This window comes from Ambystoma mexicanum, chromosome 1q (genome assembly GCF_040938575.1).
Source record: "Ambystoma mexicanum isolate Mex_15411 chromosome 1q, UKY_AmexF1_1, whole genome shotgun sequence".
NCBI lineage: Eukaryota > Metazoa > Chordata > Amphibia > Caudata > Ambystomatidae > Ambystoma > Ambystoma mexicanum.
This window is the reverse complement of record NC_090922.1, coordinates 137,393,988-137,409,086: the sequence shown is the minus strand read 5'-3', so window position 1 is coordinate 137,409,086 and position 15,099 is coordinate 137,393,988. Positions and strand designations below refer to the sequence as shown.

Below are 15,099 nucleotides of genomic sequence, written 5' to 3'. Positions count from 1 at the left end.
GTGAACCTCTGTGCTGGTTATCTCTTGTTGACTGGGCAAGTGACCTTGGGAGGCTAGATTTGCCTGGCTTCACAAAGAAGACCATTGTGCTGTTTGGAAGGACTGAAATCCTCCTTAACAATAGAAACTTCAACGGGTAATGAAATCCATGTACTGAAAACGTGCAGACGTTGTGAATAAAGGGCTCAGTTTGCTTGTGAATGGTGTGCTGTCCTTTTATTTGTTCACCCTGCAGTGCTGCTATTAAAGATTTGGCGCACTATCTTCATTGAAAGTTCGAATCATTTTTTCTGTTTTCCCTGACTTCTGTTTTCCCTGACGTAGCTCACAGGCTACATTGGAGACAATGGTTGTTTTTGTAACAGAGAGCAGCCTGTGTTGGATGAAGTGGATGTTGAGTATTCCACAGCTTCTACACACATTTTAATATTGTTTGGCCTATGGAGGGTTATGAGCCATTTCTGACAGTGAGCCTCATCATGAGTTGGGCGTAAGCCCTGAAATTGGCAGTAACGTAATTAGCGCTGCCTATACTGCCTGCTGGATCATGAGTCAGCGCAAATTCTGGTGACTGTAAAATCAGTCGGCGCTATTACAGCCGGCGTGATCTGCGCTGATAACACAAATCGCAATCAACGCCGCATCACAAGTCCATGTCCATGTACGGCAGTATTAATGCACTAATACTGCTGAAAACACAGTGCAATTAGCCCCAGCCTGCAGGTGGAGGTAAATGAACACAGGTGGCAGAAATTAAGCCACAGCTGATCCCAATCTACTCCAGAGGGCTACAAAATGCACACCCCTGCCTCAAACGCTATTTTCAACACCATGCTACCACTAGCCACTGTGAGCTTGGACATGTAGCTGCTTATGCGCCACCTGGAAGTAGAGTTGTAGGACAACCAGACCAGGGCACAGGGAGAACAGGTAAGGGGGAAGAAGGAGGAGGAGGAGGAGGAGAGCCCAAGCAACGCATGCACCAATCCCCAGGGTCATGCCCTCATGCTGTCCCTCACTGACAACCAGTTGGTCAACCTGTATCGCCTCAACAGGGAGACCATAACTGAGCTGCTCACCACAATACAGGACGACATAGGGAGCAGGATCAACATCCTGACAGCAGTGCCCCCACTGCTGAGGCTAGTGTCCATCTTACAATTTCTCAGAACTGGCACCTTCCAGCACTATGTGGCCATGGTGCATGGCATGACACAGCCCACACTCTGTGCAGTGTTGGCCCAGGTAATGGAAGCCCTCCTGTGGCATGTGCAATCCCATATATCACTGAATACCACCCCAGCCTAGGTCAATGCCATGAAGGCACAGTTCTATGCCATTGCCCAAATGCCAAATGTGATTGCATTACTGGACTGTACCCATGTTGCGTTGGTGGCCCTCCAGGCCCACGAAGCAGTGAACTTTAACTGGAAGCACTACCACTCCCTGAATGTGCAGGTGACCTGCAACCCCAACTTGTACATCACCCACCACTGTGCCCGCTACCATGGTTCCACCCACGATTCCATGGTCCTAAGGAACAGCACATTGCCAGGATACCTGGAGAGGCACAGAAGACAATGGACTTGGATAATGGGTGAGGACAATTGCCTGCACGTATGCGCCGCAAAGCGCCTGACCAAATGGGGGTGGGATGGGTATAACTACACAAAGCATAGCATGACAAGCGAATGCAAAAGTCATACCTGACCACCTCCCGCACCCACATCAAAGTACAGCCCAGAGAGCATGCACATTTCAGACTTACCTGGATGGAGACGCTGATGAACACATACAGTAGCAACTCCAAACATAAACATGACTACAGGTACCACAATGCAGCATGCACAATCCAAAGCAATTGATACAAAGTGCCACATCTCATCACACAATATCAACTTTGCCAGTGCCACACCCATGTGCGCCCAGCCCACAATGCCGACCTGCTGGCCCCAGAAGCCTAGGGAGGGCCAAAAGGAAACCCAGCATGCCAGATGCACGAGAGCAATACACTGCCACAATACAGCTACACACCTTATGTAATATCTGCTGCAAGGGAACAGGGTGCATGTGAAGTAAAAACAATGCATGATACGAGTGACACAGCATGCAGAGACATTGTACACACACATGCCATGGAATGAAGCCACATATGCCTGCACATGATGTCCATTGCCCTGATACTGTGTAAGGCCACCCCCACACATTACACTGTGACTAATGGTTGTGCTCCCCCCTGTAGAGGAGGCCGCAGATATGACCTGTACCCCTGACCCCCATTGCGAGGTGCAAGTAAGGTACCCCCCGAGGTATGTGACATACGAGGGGCAGCTGAATCAGCAGAGAGCCATACTAGGCCTCTGCCCCGTATACATAAGGAGATCGGTACCAGTCGAAGCGCCCATAACCAGACAGCCCTGGGCAGCACGGTACCCAATCAGACAACCATACCAGCCACTGATACGAAACGATGAGTATTTACAGACTGTCCATGAGGAGACACAAAGAGCCCTGATGGAGGGCAAACATTGATGAGAAGAGAGCCAGAGCAAACCAAACGCATGAGAAAAGGCAACACACGTGAACTCGAGTAATCACGAAACTAAGTGCACGAGACACAAAAGACAATGCAGCGATGAAACGTAAGAAACAATATAACTAGGAACCAAGATGGAAGAATCAACCGACTAATGCATGTAAATAAGCTTGGAACGCAAGAAGCTAAGTAATCGATACTGCCTGCATTGCTTAAATCGAAGAATAGAGCGGCAAGCGCCAACCATATATCTACCTCAATGCAGCACAATGTACAGGTGCGACTCCATTTTGTTTGTGCAGATGGATGCCCAGGCGGCCCAGGCCCAACTGGCTAAGTTTCACATCTAGTCCCGAGCCTGGAGGAAGAGCGGAATCGAAATTTAACAAAGAATGGCTTAAGCCTGGGGAATCGAGGTCAACCCGGGAGGGGGGGGGGGCAAGTTCAACTACAGAGAGCCGAAACTTCAGAGCATACCAGCCTGCCCTGGGAAGGTCAAGATAAGAGAGGCCCATTCAGGTGGCCAAGCAAACACAGAATCAAATGCACGAAAAGACTGAGAACTGAAGCAGATTCATGGTGAACTAGCACGTGACTAACCAGGTGAAGATGTACCACCATCTGATGTCACCCAGATTGGAGGGTGCCATAACTTTTCCTGATAAGAGACAACAGTTTCAAGGCCTTCCTTAGCCAACTAATTGACACATCACCCTAACTCCACTGATTGATGGAAGGGAGGCAGGGTGAATCTTGGGACACCAGGCACCAGGGTGTCTATTCTGCATGCTGCTAATTAAAGTGGAGATTTATGTTTAGGGGTGCAACATGGCCAATCACAATGGACCATGTAATATAGGGTCCTATAGAAACTGTAACCAATAGGACGTCGCACTTTTAGTGACGTCAATCATGTGTGTTGTAGAGGGATGGGTGTAGACGCCCACTAGATAAGAGTTAACCAATCTGCATGCTCTGTTACCAAATACAGATATAGCACCTATACTTAAGTTACCTTTCCCAACCAATTATACTGCATGATGAATTTATATAGAAGTGCACGTCATTAATGATGGACTTTGCCAATAAAACAGGCTGTTTGACTGAAGTTCAGGGAAGTCGGGGCGAGACAGGTGTTCGCGATGCTGCTGATTTCCATAAACTGATGTATGTATTAAACAGACTTCCCTTTGCCAACTTACTGAGTCCCTAGAATTGATTTGTGCTGGAGTATGTAAGTCCTGCACCCTGTCCTCACTCGGTGCAGCTATGGGCCCATCAGTAATTTCCTCTCCCCGAGAACACCCCCATGCAGGTGACTCCGGATACCCCCAGTTGCCATGGCTAATGACTCCTGTGTGTGATCCACAGACACCGCAGGATATTGCCTACAACCACGCTCACAGGGCCTGTGTGTGCTTCGAGCGTACCTTTTGGTACTCCTGAAGGCACGTTTCCGCTGCCTCGATCATAATGGTGGAGCCCTGATATACGCCCCAAAGAACGTGGATAGAATTGTGCTTGTGTTGCCATGATGTACAATATCTGCCTACAGAGAAATGTTCCGCTACTCCCTGACGTGGACATGCCACCCCATAGGATGAGGATGCAGTGCCTGTGGCAGAGGCAACTGCACGCATTGCCAGAGGAGACGTGAGGGATGGGAGACCGGCTCTCCAGGGGCTGATAGACAATTTCTTCTGACACATTCACATGGCACAAGCCATGCACAACTGTGTGACACTCATTTCTATTAAAAAAAAATACAACAATCAGGAATGTCCTCACATTGATGAAGTTCAACAGTTTTAATGAAATTATGTGCACTAACTATCACCTCTCCCCACTCCCACCACCAACTCCCCAGCACACTATCCCCCTCCCAGCAGCAATTCCCCAGCACAGTATCCCCCCTCCCTCCTACCACCAACAATTCGCCAGCTCACTAATCCCCCCTCCCACCACCAACTCCCCAGCACACTATTCCCCTCCCCCTCCCACCACCAACTCCCCAGCACACTATCCCCGCTCCCCCCACCACCAACTCATCAGCACACTATACCCCTTCCCCCCTCCCATGACCAACTCCCCAGCACACTATCCACCCTCCCTCTCCCACCACCAAATCCCCAGCACACTATGCCCCTGCCCCTCCCACCACTAATTCCCCAGCACCGCCACTTAGTGATTGGGGACCCAATTGGCGCTGGGACCGGCGCCTGGGTGTGCTCGACTGCAACGCCTCATTGGGTGTCATGGACTTCAGGTTATCGACCCAGGCCCCCAGATGTGCTGCAGCGTGACCAGTGCTCTGACGGATGGCCTCTGCATGGGCTGAGACCCCTTCAGTCATATAGAAGAATAAGGGGCAGAGGTGCCCATGGAACCACAGCGCTTCATTGCCTAAAATTAGAAGTATTGTTACCGGCTGCAGGTAATTATTAAGGTGTGGGTGTAATGCCCTACACGGCACAATTTGAGTAGTAAACTGAGAAAGGGTTAAATAATTACACTGTGCCAAACAATGAGATTTCAATTGTACATTTGTACAGTATTTAATTTGATAATTCCATCAGCCTGATGGAATGGTCAATTTAAATACTGTACAAATGTACAATTGAAATCTCATTGTTTGGGGCAGTGTAATTGTTTAACCCTTTCTCAGTTTACCCTTCAATCATATCCCTGACTATCTGCCCATACATAGTCAGGGTGCCAGTACTGGCAGCTGCCTCTGCCCAGTTTGTTCCCATTGCTCGCACAATCCGGCGGGTCGCCCCTTGCAGGCAATGCAGATTTCCTGGAGGTGTTCCGAATGGGTGTGCCCAATGGCCTCCATCTCGCTTTGTCGCCTCTCCATCTCATCCAGCCTCTGAAAGATGGTGTTGTTTGGTGGTGTGTGCTAAATGGGATGGGGGCTGTGCATTGGCTCTTGGCTGAAGGCAGATGAGCCATATGATGGTGTGTCCACATCCTGCTCAGGTGTCTGGGCATGCTGGCGACAGTGAGAGCTCTCAGGGGTTTATGGCCCTTCTTCAGGCTGTGACACTTGACTGATGTCCCCCTGCCAGGTGGTGTGGCCTCTGTGTTGTACCCTGCAGCTGCAGGAGTGGGTGCAGTAAGTGCTCCTGATGGCCTCTGGGGTTGCCGTAGGGCCTGTGGTGCCACCAGCAGGCTTGGTCTTGCTGGGTCGAAGTGAGCAAATCAGAGTCATACCAATAGTTGCATTTGGTGGCAGGCTTCACGCGAATCCTCGTGACAGGGGCAAGGATGTCCAGGGTGTTAGTGATAGAGAGATGGAGGTTAGTTAGGACAGAGTCAGAGGGAGAATCCAAAGAAGGGGACAGGGGAGGGATGAAGGAGGAAGCAAAGGCAGCAACTGACACGCGCTTCATCGCTCGCATGACGGCGAAGGAGATTGACAGTGCGGGAGAAGGAGATCTGCCTCTTCTGCTCTGCCGCTTGCACGTTCTTCTTTTCAGTTCATCATCCTCATGTTTGGATTTAAAGAATACTCTGTTTTATAAAGATGGCTTTAAAGGTACATACATTCTAATAAAACCTTCAGGCACATATATAAATACTTACACATTTTCAGCAAAAAAGAGTATCATTGTAGCGTTATTGAATGGGGGACTAAAAACACCACAATGCATTTCAGTGGAAGGCTAAGAAATAGCCTGTGAGTTTTGTAAGTGAACCTTCAAGACGCTCATTACAAGTTTGCCGGTATCCCGCCGGTAATTCTGGTGGGATACTGGCAAACTTCCCCTACCGGTTCAGCTGCCTGTATTGACCGGGATATTCTAGGTGGTGGAATCGTTGGCAAATCCTCATTCCGGACTCCATTGCAAGTAATGATGGCATTTATCTGCCAGTAGGGGCCAGATTTACCGACAGGTCAGGTTTGGTGGTAAGTCAGTGCCCCCACCACAAACGTGTGTTTTTCCCCGGGCCAAAAAAATGGCTGTGCCGTAATTACCAGCAATTTTACTGGAAATTTTTCCAGACTGGGAACTTGTAATGACCCCCTGTGTGAAAAGGTAACCCAGGTGGTTTTCCTTGTTTGACTTGTCCTTCATTGACAAAGGCATGCTGCATATGCGAGGAAAAGGTCAGAATCCAAAAAAGACACGTTGGGGTGTGTCAAGTAAGAATGCATGACAATAAAGACAGCCGTTTAAAACTTTCTGTGTGACATATTAAGTCTCTTTAAACCAGGCTTAGATTTGGTCAGCTAACTGCTGCTCTCTGTGTGCTTTCGGAATAAACATGCCCCTTTTGCAGTCCTAATTACCAAAACGTTAAGAACGGCTTCTATACAACAATGACTACTTAAATGCGTCATCACCTATAAATAACTCCCACTTTAAATGTCAAAGCGTGACCAGCAGTAGAATACTCGTGAGGCCCCAGGGCTATGCAGCTATTACTGGGCAGCCTGTGGGTATGGGGAGAGGCTGTGTCTCCAGAGCGTCACAGCAGGTTGGGAGGCCAGTAAGCCACAGCAGTGCAGCCCCTCAAGACGAACAAGTAAATTACTTAATATACATGTGGCAATACCTAGGGCGATGTCAGCCCTGTCATTTATTGTAAACATATTTGCCCTCATCTTGCCCTGGGCCCCCCTCCCATGCACCACCTCACATCACCCTCTCGAAACAGATAATTGCAGGCTGGGATTTACAGACTGTCGTCTGCAAACAAGTGCCGCCCAAGCATGGCTCAGAGATGGTTTTTGGTCATGATTGGAGTCCAGTACAGGGGAGTGAAGTCTCAGTTCACATACAGAGCACTGGTGGAAATTACTGGGGAGACCCTATCCTCCTTGAAGGGAGCAGAGGGTGAAGCCCAATGCCAGGTCACAGAGTATCTCTTCATAGAACCCAATCCTGGCAATTTGCATAAAAGCAAAGGGCATCATGGGAACATAAGAATGCCCACAATTTTAAATTTGAAACGTTTCTTATAGTGAATCAGTAGGAAACCCTTTTGAGTGAATAATGGAAGTGTGACTCTATGGTTTTGATTGGTTACAATACTCACCCTACCAAAAATAAATCTATAAATTGCAGGAGATATATACTAGCTGGGACAACGCATTCGGCCTCATTATATGAGGTTGCCTTTAGGGTAGTACTGGTGGTCTACCAACAAACTTGCCTTACCATTTCCACCATTTGACGTCCTGATGCTACCGGGATATCACATGCGGTAGAGAAAGGGTAAGTTCCTGTTCCTGTGGTATCCCATAGGACTCCACGGGAATGGGAAACACTGAAGCACCGGCACCATTAGTAACAGTGCAAGTGCCTCAGTGAAAAACTGCTGGTATGGGCCTGAGCTACCAGCAGGTTAGGTCTGCCGGTTGTTCAGTGCCCTACTGGCATGCTCGGAGTGATGCGGTCTGGGAAAGGTGCTGGTAATATTGTTACCAGCACCTTTATTTCGGGACTGGGTCACTCGTAATGAAGCCCATTATGTGAGAATTTGGCATTTTATTGCCCTGAAAGCTGTCTCCTCATCAAAGGTGAAGGTGGAAACTTGGCTTCAGAACAGATCTGGCTGGGAGTGTCCTGCCCTAGCCCTCTAGTCCTGGGGACCAATCTTTTCTGCCCTGCGCGAGCCCCTGGTCCTGGGGACAGATCTTTTTAGATCTTTTTTGAAGTCGTGGTCTGCTCGTTGAAGCACAGGATGCACCTGTGTGTGAGAACTCGGTTCAGAACATATCTGTGAGTGTCCTGCACTAGCTCTTGGATCTGGGACAGAGTAGAGCTCCAGCAAGACAAGTTTTGTGGGAATGCTACTCTGTCTTGTTCTGGCTCATTTCCAGCATTGATACGGAGTGAACTTCTTACAGAATGTGGCAGCACAAAGAGACCGTGAGAGCAAGTGTGCCCATGCACATGTCTACAAGGTCCCACTGCAGTGGGAGTTGTGCAAACGGGCACACTTCCTCTTGTGGTACAGATGGTGGGACATCAGGGAGTCCTGGCAGAGCCCCGGCTGAACTGTGCTTTTTAGAAGACTTCTGCCAAGACTAGCCCCAGCACACTTAAATCCCTGTTGCTCTGGCCCATGGGAAAGTGCAATGGCATAGCTCAGCCTCTACCACCCCACCGCAGAAGAGGCTCTTGCTTACAATAACCAGCGTTTGCCCACATAGGTCATGTCGGCAGTTTGAGCTCTTGGAGTAGAGACTGACACACTCACAAATGTGAATGGAACTGTTGTGCATCGTGCATGTGTGTATTGACCATTGCCTCCATTCATAAGGCTAAGCGACAGGGCCTTAGATCTGCCAATCTGCCACCAACAGAATCAAAATGGACTTTGGATGGCCCTTGGACCCATTTTATAAGCCACACTGGGGCCGGTATTACAAGCCACATTAATATCTTTGGAGCTGTGCTGGATTTTTGTAACTGAAGTTCTACTTGTTACGTTGCCTCACACAGCCTGCCACCAGTTCGCACACAGCGGCAAACTGATGTATTTATGATTAGAATGCACACAGTGTCAGTCGTAGAACATCATCAGAGAAAAGTTAACACTTAGTAAGTTAACTTTGCTTTGATGATGCACAAATAGCATGAGTCTTCGGGCTGCCAGTGCCCCAGCCATCCACTGGCTTGGCCCCGGGCAGGCAGCTTCACGTTCTCTTCAAGAATACCAACAATTCCTGTTGTGGCTGGTGGGGTCTACATCACGTTTGCTTTTGCCAGCCTTGGGTGGGCGGTAGAGCGGGGCTGACCCAGGGATGACTCTTGAGCCTCGCCCTCTCAGGGCAGAGTCAGGGGGCCTGTTGATATGTAGCAGGCTGGCACGGGCAGCCACTCATGCTCAAGACGCGTGGGCGCCATTGCGAATGGGGAGATATTCGAAAGGAAGTGTTGATGATAGAGGAGGGAGGCCTCAAGCAAAGCACACCCAACAACGACGAGGGGCCTATTCGAGCTGCCTGGCCCAACCGTAAACTGTAATGGAGAATCTCTGGAGACAGAATTTGTGCACGTGGGTTACACACAGTAAGTAATAAAAATATAAAATGCAATGGGCCAGCGGGGTCTGGAGTTGGAGAAGAGGCAGTCAATCCGAACAAGAACAGTCAAGTGAACTGTTTGTATTTAATAGTTACTATCTCTGTTAGTCGAGAAAGGTCCAGAGCACTGCCACCCAGTCAGTGTGCGTCACGGCCGTGCAATCATCGTGTCAGCATGACTAACAACCCATGCAACTCAAACCACAAGGGGATGTTTGAGCACAGAGAAAAACACATATGAAAAAAGAAAACACATTTCCAATCAGACTAAATGAGTGTCTTTTGAATGAAGATCAGGTTTTCTCAAACACCTGTTACAGGAAGAGCTGGTGCGGAAGGGAGCTGCGTCATGGTCTGCGTGGGTCATTGCTTGCTCATTGTGGGCTAGATAGCAGTGGAGGGCCGGCCATTGTAGCAGTCCTAGTCCTTACAAAAGTGCACCATGGGAAAGGGGAACACTGAATCCTAAAACAACCCGTTTGTGTGTACATAAATGTGCACGTGCAGGATTGCCAATTTGAATGAATGCCCACATGCTTAAAGTAGTGTGGACTCGGCCCACATGGAAGAGCTTCCCCTGTCAGACTGGGTTCAGAGAAAGGTGAAAGGTCCTACCCTGGTGGCACATGCAGGGCCTAGGCATCCTGGTTGATGTGCAGTTTTTGGAAATAGTACAATTGTGCAGTCTTGCATTCTACTAATTGAAGCGTCGACTTGCTCACAATTCCCGTACCCCTTTTACCTTTATGTTCCTGTCTTCACCCTCCATATTCTATCAAGGGTGGGTGAAATAAAAAGAACATTTGTGCTGACAAACAGTTGCATTTGCTGATACCTGAGGCGTACGATCATTATTCTCTCTTAAAAGCTCAGTTTTGTTTATTCCAACGTTAGTCATGATCTCTGGCATCTAAACGCTGGCCGTTATTCCTGCTTTAATATATACTGGGTGTATAGTTGAATGTACAGATCCTACATTTTATTGTGCCTGTGCAGTTGCACAGCTGAACCCCAATACACAAAATGATATGAAACAATGTTTTCTCTGTGCTTCCCTGTGCATTGGGAGTTTTGTTACAGGCCCCTCAGTAAGGGACCTCTCAGTGGCTGTGTATGGTTCAGATTCAGTGGCTGCATTGAGGACCCTTTCTGAAGTTGCATCAAGGCCTGTTTTCACGTGCCATTTGTGTGCCTGGGAGGGAGCCTAAGGGACATAAGGTTTATTGCACCATGTGTCCTTTGAATGCGTGTTTTCTGGTGTAGGGCATGTTTGCTCAGGGTTTTGAACAGAAAACAGCAAGTTGTGTAAAGTGAGAACTTCTCACTTCACTTAAGTCTAAATACAGCGATCTAAAGCCAGGTTATCGCTAGTGCCAGTTCTGCAGCATGCTGTGTCATACTGATACGAGCATCACGTGGTGCGCTGAGGACAGGTTTTCCTAATTTTCCAGCCAGCAATCTCACCTCGGTAGTTAAGGTTCATTATCCTGATTTAACGAGGGATGGTCTCAAACTATAGAATTGTGTAGAATTGGGGAGGTGGTAACTGAAGTGTGGCATTGCTTTAGATTGGGGATTGTCTGAGTGGCATGAGGTGTGTGCTGGCACCATGGTTGTGGGGAATTGTGGCATTGTTAAGTCGTAGCTGAAACTTCATGCGTGTGGACATCACCCTTTGCTGGCAACTTACCCACAGGACTAGACAACACATACAAGCATTGTAAATCCTGGCCCCTAAACCCGTTAGAGATATATATCTAGACAGACCCAGATGTGGGGTTCATGCATGCTTAAATTAAATGCTTTTGTCTGAACATGGATTTATCACACTCTCATGCTGTCTCGACTAAGGACTTGGTGATGCATCTGCCCTTTGGCATCAGCTGTGATTCAAGAATGCTGCAAAGTCCATCATTGCACTCGACTCGAGTGCACCCTAGCCTGTTGACCCATGCACAATAATTTATCTTTAACTGCTATTTTCCAATATAACAATGGGGTGGGAATTACAGAGAGTGAGGAAGGAAAGAAATAAGGAGGAATGGTAGAGGAGACAAAAACAAGGAGGGTAGAAGGATGGGGGAAGTTAAGTAAAGATGGTAGGGAGACAGGAAGAAAACAATGTGAGAGAAGAAGGAAAGGAGGAGAGGAAAGATGCCCATGAAAGAAAAGGGAGAGAATGGAAAGGGAAGCAAGAAAAAAGGAAGGAACAAAAGAAAAAAGAAAGAAGAAAATCAAGAGGAAGGAAGAGAGGGATGAATATGGGAGTGATGGACGATGGAAGGGAAGAAGGAAGGAACTGCTTGCTCTTCCTAGCTTACTCCAGTAATATAGACCAACAGGTTGAGCGCTCGCTGGCGCTGTTGTGATCTATGCATGGTCTGCAGGTAGCAGGTTCAAATCCTGGCAAGGCCAACTCAGCCTTTCATTAATCAGAGGTTGATAAATGAGTACCAACTACTTTGGTTGGGAATGATTGTATGTAAATATGTGCTATGTACAATGCTTTGGCAAATGTGCTATTTAAATAACAAACCATTATCAAATGCCGGGGTCATAGAAAAGGAATGCTATCACTCGTTTTCCCAAGTGTTTACACAAAACATTACATGCGACAAACACCATTAACCCTCTATAAGTAGCATTTTCTGTAAAGTTGTGAATTGACATGATTCACGGATGAGGGTTTGAGGGCCACTTTTTTAGGTGAGGGACATTTTATTTTGAGTTGTCCAAGCCCATTTCTTGTCCCTGTCCGACCCTGATAAATGATGCCTGCTTATTAGAAATGTCACCATGCTTGCAAGGTTACTGCTCTATTGGTCTGAGAAAGCAAGGAAAATGTCAACGAAAAAACTAAACAGCTAACCCAGTTAAGCCTGCACTTGGGAGCGTAAGCAAAGGGTTGTGTTACCTTGCAATACTTCTTCCGGTCCATCCAACAGCCAGCCATTTCCTCCCAGCCAACGAGGCTTGGGTTGCACCAGCCAGTCCAACACTGAAAGAATAGAAAGAGACAGTCTTAAGCACAAACTTAAATAGGCTGTGTAAGGCATGACACCCACACTTGCTTAATGATGAGCACACCATCTTGAGGGCCAATGTGGTGCCTTTGTGGCTTGCACACTCCCCAACTAAATATTGGAAGAAGTTGCCACGGACTCACAAAACCGTTGCAGATTTGCATGTATGATGTGCATCAAGACATGCACAAATGTTAGCATCTTACTCAACTGTGTAATAAAGGTTGTTCCTGGGGTGAGGGAAGTGGTCTGCTGTCATGGCATATGTTGACTGGAGCAAGGTGGGTTCTGCTATTGACCACCTCCAGGCTGCTCCTTCCGTTGCTCTATGCCAGACATGGCATAGCGGAAGGTAGACCACCGAATAGGGCATAGGTCTTGTTCTGTCTGTCTTGTTGCTCCGCAGGGTCTGCCGAATTCTTTTGGGTGGTTTGTTATGTTTTGCCGCTCAAAGGTATCAAAACTGGTGTTCTTGTCTCCTGAAGATAAAGCATTATATATTGATCTGTTTCCTGGTTCTAAGAGTGAGCACTGTTGTGACCAACAGTATTTAAGGTGGAAGGGGTGTTCCCAAGGGAAACAAGTCTGAGCATATTGATTATTATTGGTGTGGCCTTAAATCAACAGCCCAGATGTCTGCAACTAGTGGCTCCTCACCTGTTTTGACTATCACTCCCATGATCCCTCACCATTGAACATGCTGGCTAGGGATGATGAGAGATGTAGTCCAAAGGATATGCTGTGTCAAAGGTTCTAGACCCTAGCCACAGCTTTAGATTCCCAAGAGGGTCATGAAGGGCTTCCATGCCCTTATGAGACCTTATGCATCCTCTGCGATCCCACAGAATTACTTGTGCTCAAAAAGAGATTGCACATTTGCGAAGGCTCTGCCCCACTGGACAGTTGGCTCGCTAATGTATGTAAAAGTGCGAGGTGTGCTCAAGTGTTTGGAAACACACTGCACCTGCAGAAATTAATTAATTCATCTTTATAATGCGCGTAATACCAGGGACCAGTCTCTAGATGCAGGACCGGAATTCAAATCTGTGTTGCTCTGCGTTGTCTTGTTTCCCAGACAAACGTGTTGACCCTGAGCTATCGTACCAGCCGAAATGCTGCCCTGACCAAGCCACATCCTTTTGAAAAGTAAATGATAACCAGAAAGGAACTCCAAAGAAAGGCCTATCCTGTTCATTTGACTGTAATTAGCACTGAGAGTGCCCACAAGTTCATGAAAATATGCAGAAACGCGCACAAAGCACATATGTTAAGGTTACCAGAAGACTCCATGTCGCCTGGGAGAGCATGGTCCACTCCTAGGCTTTGGTTTATCTTTTGTCCAATATAGTCAAGTCAGTGAAACAAGATGATAACTCCCAGACTGCAATTGACAGTTAAAGTAAGAATTGGACTTTGACTGGTGTCCCGGTGACATGGATCCATCCAGTAACCAAATATGTTCCATGAATTTGTGCTGATTTGTAGACCAACGTAGCGCACAATGATGGCTTTGGAAATCATTCCTGTGCACCGGGGATTGTTTTATAAATCTCCTCCACTCTGTATGAAAAGAAAGTACGTATAAATCATTGTGACCTTAAAGGTGATTGACTAATTTTGCCTTGGTTGGTCAAAGAATGGCAATGTCTACATGAAAGTCTTTCTGATAAAAAAAGAAAGCACTATTGAGGTCAAATCTTATCAGGAGTCGGTCGCTTACTGAATGCTGTGTACTTAAGAGCTCCTGACCTTACCTTCAAGGGCGAGCCAGACAAGAGACCTGCCCAATCCATCTGACCTTTCTTTGTGCGTTGTTTGCCTTAAGGGGAGGCTTTGTGGTGACTCAGAGCCCAGAATCCTCGCTATTTCCGGCTCTGTGGTTTTGGGAGTTCTTACGCCCACCTCAGAGCAAGAAGATGTTATTTTACTACGGAGAGCTGAACTTCTTATTTATTCAACAGGAAAGTGTAGTGAAAATGAAATGTACCCTTGCCGTGGCCAGAAGTGAGCAGCAAGGGAATTCAACTTAAATAGGTAGATTAGTTCAAGAATAGGGCCGGATTCCACCAGATCTAAAAACTGCCCAAGTGTGCCTACCCAGATCCTGCATTTGGGGGAGCCAAAATCCCAGACCCAAGCCTCCATACAACCCTTCACCTGCAGTGATCAGCTGTCCCCCACAGAGTCACTTCTGTGCTTTAAAAAGCTCTTTTCCTGTCTTTCTATTTTGTTTCATGTTGCATTTAAGTACATTAATGTAAGACGGTTTCAGTCATAACAACAAGTGTGCAATTGGCTGTGGCTATGGTCTGTGGCTGGGCCCTTAAAATGTGTAAACATTTGTTGATTAGAAAAAGGGAAATGCACAAAGCTGTATGTTGTTTAAAACATTCACTACAAGCAAGAGACTGTGTTTAGCATGTTGTCCTGACCGTGTTTCTTTCAATCTCGACAGAACAGTTATACAACCCAAAAGAGATTTTGTTTGGACTCCCATA

General features: G+C 47.4%; 1 protein-coding gene across 2 annotated transcripts in view; it reads right to left on the bottom strand.

Moving 5' to 3' along the window:
- WFDC1 (WAP four-disulfide core domain 1) overlaps positions 1-15,099 on the bottom strand; it is a 795,354-nt gene that overhangs the window by 453,040 nt on the left and 327,215 nt on the right. For both annotated transcript variants that reach the window (XM_069636224.1, XM_069636227.1), the window contains exon 3: positions 12,493-12,576. In XM_069636224.1, coding sequence (XP_069492325.1) covers positions 12,493-12,576 — 84 coding nt within the window. The remainder of the gene's footprint in view (positions 1-12,492; positions 12,577-15,099) is intronic.